General features: G+C 58.6%; 2 protein-coding genes and 1 long non-coding RNA gene across 4 annotated transcripts; 1 reads left to right on the top strand and 2 right to left on the bottom strand.

The window, feature by feature from the left end:
- Positions 1-813: 813 nt before the first annotated feature.
- FTL (ferritin light chain) lies at positions 814-2,444 on the bottom strand. The gene is made up of 4 exons (XM_014852262.3): positions 2,089-2,444; positions 1,776-1,922; positions 1,294-1,419; positions 814-1,133 (listed from the first exon to the last, which is right to left on the bottom strand). The coding sequence occupies exons 1-4, from the start codon at positions 2,188-2,190 to the stop codon at positions 981-983; spliced, it is 528 nt and encodes a 175-aa protein (XP_014707748.3). The 5' UTR covers positions 2,191-2,444; the 3' UTR covers positions 814-980.
- Positions 2,445-2,583: 139 nt separating this feature from the next.
- LOC106838270 (uncharacterized) lies at positions 2,584-7,572 on the top strand. Its single transcript, XR_001399833.3, has 3 exons — positions 2,584-2,688; positions 6,267-6,405; positions 7,436-7,572. It is a non-coding gene; the product is annotated as an uncharacterized lncRNA (long non-coding RNA).
- BAX (BCL2 associated X, apoptosis regulator) lies at positions 5,254-8,958 on the bottom strand. 2 transcript variants are annotated; one of them, XM_014852261.3, is made up of 6 exons: positions 8,878-8,958; positions 8,251-8,302; positions 8,013-8,159; positions 7,513-7,648; positions 5,818-5,922; positions 5,254-5,513 (listed from the first exon to the last, which is right to left on the bottom strand). In XM_014852261.3, exons 1-6 carry the CDS (start codon positions 8,909-8,911, stop codon positions 5,409-5,411), a joined length of 579 nt encoding a protein of 192 aa, XP_014707747.1. In that variant the 5' UTR covers positions 8,912-8,958; the 3' UTR covers positions 5,254-5,408. The 2 variants fall into 2 exon arrangements, with proteins under 2 accessions (XP_014707747.1, XP_014707746.1); XM_014852260.3 differs by lacking the exon at positions 8,878-8,958 and having other exon boundaries at positions 5,259-5,513; positions 8,251-8,383.
- Positions 8,959-9,571: the final 613 nt, after the last annotated feature.

The following is a 9,571-nucleotide window of genomic DNA, read 5'->3' as shown; positions in this document are numbered from 1 at the left end:
CCAATTTTTTGGATTTGGGAGTGCGATCATCCTTCCTGTTGGCCACTGTGTGACACACAGAAGCTCCCTCCCCGAAAGAGCAGGGACAGCAAGGGTCATGGTGGGGAGAAGACCCAACAACAGGAGTCCAGAAGCTACTTCCTCTTCAATTCTTCTGCTCAAATCAGGGAAGGGGGAGTGGGTCAGAGTTGATTGTTTCGTAACTTGGGCCCAGCAGCTGCCTGTAAACCCTCTTCCAGCTTCAGTTCCCACTTGAATTTGGCCCCAAGTTTCACCTTCCCGTTTCTGTGCTCAGCCCCAAACCCCCAGCTCAGCATCTCTTGCACATCCCATGCTCCCAGCTGCTCAGACACTCTGAGTTCTTCCTAGCTGTGCTTCAAATTGGAGAGCAGGTGTGGCACCCTGGGTGTGCTTCCTGGTTGCCACAGGCAATTTCTACGTTAATAGCCTCAACTCACCCACAGAAAGGAGCTCCTAATTCTACTTAACCGCCAGAGGTTCGCAGGGCCTGGCACAGACTCGTTTCTTGTTACTGTTTGGTATCTCTTTAACAGTGTCTGCTTCCAGTGACCAACCCCAGGTCTTTAGACTTCCCTGGAGTCTGGGCTCTCCTATCTAGGAGGGACTATTAACAGCCTGGCGAACCAGAGAACCCGTTACTGCAACACACCCCACAGGTGAGGACAAGCCTTAGGAATAGGCAAGACAGGTGGAGCCAACTCCCCCGGCTTGCCAGCCCAGTCCAGCTAGAAGCCTTGTGAAAACAGATCCCACCCCATTTCCCACACCACACAGACACACACAACCACCAGCTGCTGGAAAAAGCTTTATTGTTTCCATTTGGTCCAGGCTTGGGCAGAGGGCTCCAGGCTAGTTAAAAAGCTATCTCTAGTGGCTGCAGGGAGAGGCTCAGGCAGAAGCTCTGACACCAGGGGGATACCAGAGGGGCCCCCTCAAAGGCCACTGGACTCCGGAGGCTCCTAGTCATGCTTGAGGGTGAGCCTTTCAAAGAGATACTCGCCCAGCCCAGCTTGGGAGCCAACGAGCCTCTGGATGTTGGTCAGATGGTCGCCCATCTTCTTGATGAGTTTCACCTCCTCGTCTAGGAAGTGGCTCTCCAAGAAGTCACAGAGCTGAAAGATAAAAGAGAAAATGTTGCCACTTACAATAGTATGACAGATGGGTGACGAGGCTCAGAAGGATAGCTGTCCAATCACGAGGCCAATGCTTAGAACGTAAGCTTCAGGCCTGGGTAGCTCAAGGTAAGTAGACACAGATGAAGAGAGTACTTACATGGGGGTCTGCCTGGGCAGAACCCAGGGCATGCAGATCCAAAAGGGCCTGGTTCAGGCTCTTCTCCAGGACAATGGCGGCTTTCATGGCATCCAGGGTTGTACCCCACTCATCCTGGGACGGCTTCTATACAGAAAACAGCTCAGAACTAGCCACTTACCCAGCAAAGGACTAAAACGACATTTCCCAGCAGTTGCGGGGGTAAAGAGCCTAGCGCAAAAACCGTCTAAGGGTTCCTATCCAAACCCCCACCCCCACCTCCCCGGTCTCCTACAACAGCAAGCCCCAGGAGACGACGCCGCAGTCTACACCGCCACGTCCTGGGGGAACTGGGTGCGCCTCCATTCCCAATCATAATGGACAGCCCGCACATGACCAGACTCAATCTCCCAGAAGCCCACGCGGTGCCTAAACAAACGGTCAACAAGCCTCGCGCGCAGGGACTGCCGGGAGATGCAGTCCGTTGCCCGCACCCTGTTTACCTGCAAGTCCTGGAAGAGGGCGCGGCCGCCGCGCTGGTTTTGCATCTTCAAGAGACGCTCGGCACCCTCGCGCTTCTCCTCCGCCAACTCGCGGAAGAAGTGGCATACGCCCTCCAGAGCCACATCGTCGCGGTCGAAATAGAAGCCCTGCGGGAAGAGATGGCGGGAACAACGGTTAGCGGGAGGCGAGGCCAGGCGTGCGGACTCCGCCTTCTGACTACCCGACGGGACAAAGAAAGCCAGCGCGTGCGCAGAAGGCCAGAGGTACGCAGTTGGGGGAAACTTGGGCCGGGGGCGTCCTGGGGATCCTCACCAGAGAGAGGTAGGTGTAGGAGGCCCGCAGGTACAGGTTGACCAGGCGGTTGACGGCGGCCTCCACTTCAGTAGAATAATTCTGACGAATCTGGGAGCTCATGGTTGATCGGCAGTAAGGAGCTGAGCTCAAAAGAACGGTATTAGTGGATCCCGCCGGAGGTAGAGGATGGTTGAGAAGTTGGTCCGAAGGCTGAGACTGGAAAAGAGGTTGGAGGGTGGTCGGAGGCCGGAAAAAGGAGTCCCAGGGGTCTGTTCCGTCCAAACACTGTTGAAGCAAGACACAGATCCGTGGGACGCCTAGCGCACTGCAAGGGAGCTTGGCGAAGGCGGCTTCTTTTATAGCGCGCGGGCCCTGGGGGGCGGGGCGTTCAGGGAGTGCGATCGGCCAATCCGCGGTGGCGGGAGGCGGGGCCTGGGACCGCGCGCGACCAATCGCGAGCCGATAGAAGTCCCGGACCCCCAGCCTGGGGATGGGGAAGTCACGCGACTGTAGCGCGAGGTTGTTGTGAAATGAGGAATTGGGGGCTGGGGAGTTGCGCGGGAGGCCAAGGTCCTGGGGCTGATTCTGGGAAGTCACGGGATTCTGGGGGTCTCTCTGGTAGGTGGAAGACTAGTGGGGACACTAGAACCCCTGGGGACACTGGGAAGATGATGATGCTGGGGTCCTGGGGGTGTCTCAGGAAAGTAGGTTGGATTCTGGGGTTGTGTTCCGAGAGTATGGACTGTTCTGGAGCCCTCGGGTTGCTCAGAGGTGCAGAGTCCTCCAGATGACTGAGGTTTGCTCTGGGAGCTAAGGGGTCGCCGGATCATTGGAAAGTTTGGAAGGCGATGAGATGATAGTTCTGGAACCTTGGGGATCTCTCTGGGAGATGGGTGGGAGGGGGGCCCTGGAGCCCTTGGGTTCGCTCACAAGTGGGGGCGTTTCTGGAGCCTTGGAGTTCGCAGTGGAAGTCTGTGTTTTCCTGGAGCCTTCCCAGGAGAGGTTTTTAAGCCTTTGTGGTGATCTGCTGGATTAAAAGGATAGTTGTTGGAAAGCCTTGCGGTTCAGCCCCGGGGAGTGGGAAACACATGCTTCTGGAAGCCTAGTAGGGGCTTTTTTAAGTAAGCGGTCTTGGAGAGCCCTTTGGAGCCCTTCAAATACTGTCTGAGCCACTTGGAATGCCTTGGGGCTATTTCAGGGGTGCACTGTTTTTCTGGGAGCAGAAAAGGGGAGGCGTACAATGACACTGGCGCTTTGGGGTGTCGCTGAGGCTGCGTTTCCTGTGGACTCTTTCGAAGGCAGCTGGAGACTCTGGGAACTCTATTTGGCTTTGAAGCACTCTCTCTGAAGCTGTCCCTGTCCTGCGTGACACCTGCCCTTCAAGGACACCCAGAACAGCCTGGGTCCTGGGGAAACAAGGAGGGTCTGGGGACTTGTGGACAGGGTGTCTGTCTTCGACCGATGGGCGTTTTTAAAGTGTGCCAGGTCCAGGCCGGTGGCCGGAGGCCAGAGCTGCTCAAACCACATCCCCGCTCTCTGGGAGCTCCCCGTAGTTGAGGGGGAGATAGACATAAAGACAGAAACTTGGCCTTATGGAGTGCCCTCATGGAGGCCACCAGCGGGCTGGGGCAGCGAAGCTGAAGCCGCTGGCGTTGGGGGGAGGTCAGGGCCTGCTTGGCAGAGGAGCCACTCCCAGCTGCCCAGGCGGGGTCCCTGCTGACCAAGGGGATGCTGGGCCAGGCGGTTGTCCGGGGTCCTCAAGGGGTGTCCGTGGCCAGGCGAGCAGCCGTGCTGAGTCATGCTGAACTCAGCTGCAGGAAGGGGCTGGGGCCCGGGGGTGGAGTGGGCACACGCTGACCTCATCTCTGGGGGGGCTGCCTGCCCTCTGGCTGGGCCCCCGGGCGCTAGACCGGGCTCAGAGCCAAGTCTGTTCCCCTCCCCCAAGGTGCCGTCTTCAGTGCTTTGTCCCCGCGTCTTTCTGTCTTTTTAGTTCCCTTGGTCTTTTCTCTGGGCTCCTGCCTGTGGCCATCTTGTCCCCTCCCCTCACTGCTATCTTAGCTGTTTGACATCTCTCCCCGGACTTGGTGTCTCTGGGGGAGGGGCGATTGCCCCAGGTACATGGTCACCAGGCTCTGTGGGTTACTCTTTCACCAAATCTCTCACTCCATCCTGAAGACCTTTAGCCTCAGGCACGTCCCACAGGTGGAGAGGTGACTTGGAAAGTGCTCACAGGGGGAGGGAGAGCAATGAGGAACGGGTGCGACAAAGATGATGTGAAGGACGGACAGAGATGGGGTTTGGGGGAGATCGCGGGACATGGGGGAAGACAGACCAAGAAAGAAGAGGGGGACAGAGACTCAGAGAGAGGGGGACAGGGGCCCAGAGAGAGAGGGACAGGGACCCAGAGAGAGAGGAAAAGAGACTTCGAACAGGGGGACAGGGATCCAGAGAGAAGAGGGGGACAGGGACCCAGAGAGAGGGGGAGAGAGACTCCAAACAGGGGGACAGGGACCCAGAGAGGAGAGGGGGATAGAGACCCAGGGAGAAGGGGACAGGGACCCAGGGAGAGGGGACAACAGACTGACTCTGAGTGATCTCATTCTGGTTGCTTGTCTCTAAATCTGCCAGGCCCCTTTCTGAGCTCAACATCTTCCTGGGGCCGGCTCCTCTCCTGGGGGGCCCCACCCAGTTCCTGGGCCAGACCCCAGCTCCCTGCCCCCCTTCTCCCCCACAGCAGTCTTGGGCCTCATCCTCTCCCTTGGACCCTCTGGTCCCAGCCCCCTCAGCCTTCGGACCTCCAGTAACTTCCCCACGGGGCCCCAGCGCCCTCCTCAGCACCTCCCAAGTTCCCCTCCCCTTGGCTCTGCGCTTCTCCACTTTAGTAAAGTGCAACTTCCTGTGGTCCCATCTGGTGGAAGCTTCCAGGCCCTAGTTCCCCAGGCCCAGGAGGCCTGCTCGGCACCCTGCTGCCCTGTTCTCCCCCCACACCCCTGGGCTCAGGCCTGGCCCAGTGCTGCCTCCAGCACAACGCCCCAGAGCTGCCACATGTGACCTGAGTTGCTTCCGGGGCCCTGGGAAGGGTGAGCACCCACAGAGGGCGCTGGGCACCCTCAGAAAAAGCTGTGTCAGCACGTGAAGCCGGGTCCCCTGCGACAGTCAGGGAGTGCGCCAGTGACTCAGACGCTGAAGTGTGGCCCAAGGAGGTTTATTGCCCCCCGAGGCCACCCCCCCACCCCCCCCATAATTACAAAAGTAAGAAAATTGCCCCCATCCCCGCCCCTCCCAGCAAAACGCCATAATTTATGCAGAAGAGTCACAGTCCAAGGCAGCTGGTGGCCTCAGCCCATCTTCTTCCAGATGGTGAGCGAGGCGGTGAGCACTCCGGCCACGAAGATGGTCACTGTCTGCCACGTGGGTGACCCAAAGTCGGAGAGGAGGCCGTCCTGGGGACAGGGACAGCAGTCACTTCAGGGATCAGCAAGGGAGAGGGGTCAGAGGGCGTGACCAGGTACTAAAGAAGACTTGAGGGACTCCAGAGGAAGGGGAGGCACCAAGGAGGCCAGAAGACACTAGTCAGGTCAAGGGTCAGCGGGAGGTCAGAGGTCACAGAGAGGTCAGTGGGTGCCCGATGAACGGTGGGGGGGATGGATCAGACATGTGAGGAAATGCTTTATAGGTGACATCTGATGATCTAGAAGTAGGGAGGGGGCAGCTCGGTGGTGGGCTCAGGGGTCCCAGAGGCCTCACCCAACCACCCTGGTCCTGGATCCAGCCCAGCAGCCGCTCTCGAAGGAAGTCCAGTGTCCAGCCCATGATGGTCCTGATCAGCTCGGGCACCTTGGTGCACAGGGCCTGCGGGGAGTGGGGTGGGACTTAGGGACTCAGCCTTGTCTTCCTTGTCTGGGGACAGTGGCCCCAAGCCTCCTTTCTCCACTCTCTGCCTCCCCTCTTGCCCCCCCGCAGTCTCTTTTCCACTTAATCAGAATGAGCTTTGTAAATTGTAAACTGGATCTCATCGCTTTCAGCTGCCCTGCTCACAAACCTTCCATGGCTCCCCAGTACCCCTGGGGATAAAGACCAAAAGGCAGAGCTCAGCCCATGAGGCCCTGTGTGAAGGCTCTGACTCGATCACATTCCAATTTTCCACTTCTTTGCTGTGCCTCATTGACCTTCTTCCATGTCTTCATTCCCACCAGACTCTTCCCTGCCTCAGGACCTTTGCACATGCCGAGTCTTCTGCCTAAACAGGCCTCAGCTAAGCGAATTTTCATTCATTCTGCAGAGCTCAGGTCTAATGTCACTTCCCCAGAGAGGGCTTTTCTGACTCCAGACCAGGTAAGACCTGACACCTCCCTTACCCATGACCTGTCTCTAGCTCCCTGAACTTGCCCTTCGCACTCTTTTATCGGGCTGCTTCTCCCCTGTTGTCCCCAGCTCCATATGCAGCCCCACCATCACCCTGACTCCTGTCCCCTGACCCACAACATTCAAGCCCCATTAGCTCGGTTTTGCCAAACACATCAAGAAACCTCCTTCCCCACCTCCACTGCTACCACCTGAGTCCAGGTCAGCCATCGTTCGCCAGGACTCTTACAGGTGCCCCCTCACCAGCTGCCCAGCCTTTGCCCTGTGCCCCATAATCCCTTTTTCTACCTACAATGCCCAGATCAATTTGTTGGGCTTCCCGTCCCCCAATATTTTATCATGAGAATTTTCAGAGAAAAGTTAAAAGAATTCCACAGTCAACAGCCACATACCAGCAATCTAGACTCTACAATTAATATTGTGCTCTACCTGCTAGCATAATGTTGTAAATTTCTAAGTCACTCTCCTGTTTCACACCAGCCAGTCACTCCCGTCTGACTCAGAGTAAAGCTAAAGTCCTTACAGTGACCCAAGAAACCCCTTGCCATCTGCCCTCATCTCCCACCCTTTCCCCCTCCTCGCTCTGTTCTAACCACACGGGCTCCCTCACTGCCCTCAACACACCAGGCTTGGTCCTACCTCAGGGCCTTTGCACTTGCTGTGCCCTCTACCAGATGCCTTTCCCCCGATCCTTATATATGACTGCATCTTTCTTGTCATTCCAACTTTGGCTTTAAGGTCACCTCCTCTTAGAAGTCTTTCCTGACCACCACACACAATCACATCACCCTAGTTTACTTCTCTCAGCACTCATCATACGACGTGAGCGCCAGGAGAGCAGGAGCCTAGCCTGCTTTGTTCAGTGCTGCATCCTGGGTGCTGAGTATAGATCAGGCACATAGAAGGCCCCATAAATGTTTGTTGAATGAGTAAATGAAGGAAGGAGCAATCAGCCCATAACCATCTCTCTCCATTCCCTCTGGTTCCTGGGCTGCCACAGGGGTGGACCTCACGACCCCCAGGTTCTCAGAGGCCGGAGGGACGCCTCCCTGGGTTCGTCGCCCTGCAGCCGCCCACCTTGAGCACCAATTTGCTGGCAAAGTAGAAAAGGGCAACAACCCGGCCCCAGTTGAAGTTGCCGTCGGAAAACATCTCAGCTGCCACTCGGAAAAAGACCTCGCGGGGGGAGTCCGTGTCCACGGCCGCAATCATCCTGCAGGAAAGAGGAAAGCCAGTGCTGGGGAGGGAGGGCCAGGCAGTGTGGACACCCTGGCATCCACCCTCTACCAAACATAAGGAAACTGAGGCCCAAGCCAGGCTGAAGCGAAAAGCAAGAGGCCAGCACGGGGCAAAAGGGACAGGGGGACATGTAGGAAAGTGGGGAAGATGGCTCCATGAACGAGGGTTTCAAGATCCTAGGGGGGTGGGGAGGGAGGGCTGGGAGTCCAGAGTGCTGAATTGAGCAGCGGGGCCCTGGACCCCTGGGTCTGAGGGAAAAGGGGGCTGTGAGCCTGGACTTCAGGCTCCGAGGGGAAGAGGGGTCGGGAGCTGGGACTCCTGGGTCCCAGGGGCCACACCTCTGCAGCTCCATGTTACTGTCCAGCTCATCTCCGATGCGCTTGAGACACTCGCTCAGCTTCTTGGTGGACGCATCCTGGGGCACCTCCTCCAGGCCCAGCTCGGGTGTGTCTCCCCCCATCCGCCCCGCGCGATCCTGGATGAAACTGGAGTGGGAATGGAGCGGGGGAGGGTGCAGAATCAGAATGGGGCATCGCTCCTCCAATCCGCTCCGCGATAATCAGGCCTCAGACTCACCCCTGAAGCAAAAGGGCCCCTGTCTTCATGATCTGCTCAGAGCTGGTGGGCCCTAGAGGAGAAAGGAGGGAAGAGGTGCCTGGACTCTTGGGTCCTAGGGGAACCAGGGAACTGAGGTGGCTCATGATCCCTGAGGGAGGACAACGCTAGGGGGCCCTGCATTTCCGGGTCCCCCTGGACCAAGTGCCTGGGGGGCTCAGACAACTGAGTCCCTGATGGAGGAAGGGCAGGAAGCCTGGGCTTGTAACCTACATTCTTCCGGGGGAGGAGGCTGAGGGAACACTTTACGCATCCAGACCCCTGGCCTGAGGGGGCAGAGGGGAGGACCCGCCCCTCCCACCAGGAAGTGGTGCCGGCGACAAGCCCGGGCCTGCCCGGGGGCTTTGATTGTGTGGTCTGCAGCTTCTCGGGGGTCCGAGCCCGCCAGGCAGGAAGGGATCGCGGCGCGGAGGCCAAAGAGCCGGGGACCCCCCCGGGAGGGAGGGGGCTGCTGGCTGGCAGCGCCGGATCCGGGAGTTTCTGCCCGGGAGTGCTTGGAGATCGCGCGGCCCCGGGCCGGCGGGACGGATCGGGGGGCCGGCGGCGAGGGGGCTCGCCCTCCTCCCGCCCGTCTGCCTCCCGCCTCACCCCCGCCTCTGGGTTGCTCCCCGGACCCGTCCATCACCGCCGCTCCCGCCGCCGCCTCTCGCCGGGTCCGCCCGGGCGGCCGCAGCACGCCCCCAGTCACGTGAGCGCCCCGCGGAACGTGCGTCTCTCACGTGACCGCCCCGCAAAATGGCCGCGCCCCGCAGGGCCGCCCGGTCACGTGACCGCACCTGCCGCACCTGCCGGGGAGGCGCGGCCCCTGTCACGTGACTGTCCGATCGGCGCTTCCCGGCAGGAACCGGTCGTGGCGCCCTCCCGCCGGGGCGCCCATTCCGTCGCCGCTGTGACTTTCCTTCCTTCCTTCCTTCATTCATTAGTGCAACGTTGTCAGAAGTTTCGGGTGGGATCTGAGCCCTCCCAGGGCGGAAGGAACAGCCAGTGCCCATCAAAGAGGAACACTATAGGCCCCAAATGGCATTCACTGGGGCAGGGCATTTCCGATGACTAAAGCCTATGAATAGGTATGTGTGAGTGAAAGTAAAAGGAATCTGAAGTTGAAAAGGTGGCAAAACTAATCTACCGTGATAGATTGGCAAGGTGTGCACCAGGAGGGTCCCCAAAGGAGGTTCCTGGGGTGCCTGAACTGTGCTATATCTTGATCTGGGTGGTGATTACTTGGGTAGAAACACGTAAAAAGTCACTCAGCTGTATGCATAAGACGTGCACTTTACAGTAT

Source organism: Equus asinus, chromosome 26 (assembly GCF_041296235.1).
Source record: "Equus asinus isolate D_3611 breed Donkey chromosome 26, EquAss-T2T_v2, whole genome shotgun sequence".
Lineage (NCBI taxonomy): Eukaryota > Metazoa > Chordata > Mammalia > Perissodactyla > Equidae > Equus > Equus asinus.
This window is presented reverse-complemented; position numbering and strand designations above follow the sequence as displayed.

Coding starts and splice junctions, on each gene's coding strand:
- BAX (XM_014852260.3), bottom strand. CDS start 8,375: ATGAGCCACCTCAGTTCCCTGGTTCCCCTAGGACCCAAGAGTCCAGGC. Junction 8,160..8,250: donor GGGGCCCTTTTGCTTCAGGG/GTGAGTCTGAGG, acceptor TTCCCACTCCAG/TTTCATCCAGGATCGCGCGG. Junction 5,923..7,512: donor CCAGCAAATTGGTGCTCAAG/GTGGGCGGCTGC, acceptor CACTCCCCGCAG/GCCCTGTGCACCAAGGTGCC.
- FTL (XM_014852262.3), bottom strand. CDS start 2,190: ATGAGCTCCCAGATTCGTCAGAATTATTCTACTGAAGTGGAGGCCGCC. Junction 1,420..1,775: donor CCCTCTTCCAGGACTTGCAG/GTAAACAGGGTG, acceptor TTTTCTGTATAG/AAGCCGTCCCAGGATGAGTG. Junction 1,134..1,293: donor CTGCCCAGGCAGACCCCCAT/GTAAGTACTCTC, acceptor TTTATCTTTCAG/CTCTGTGACTTCTTGGAGAG.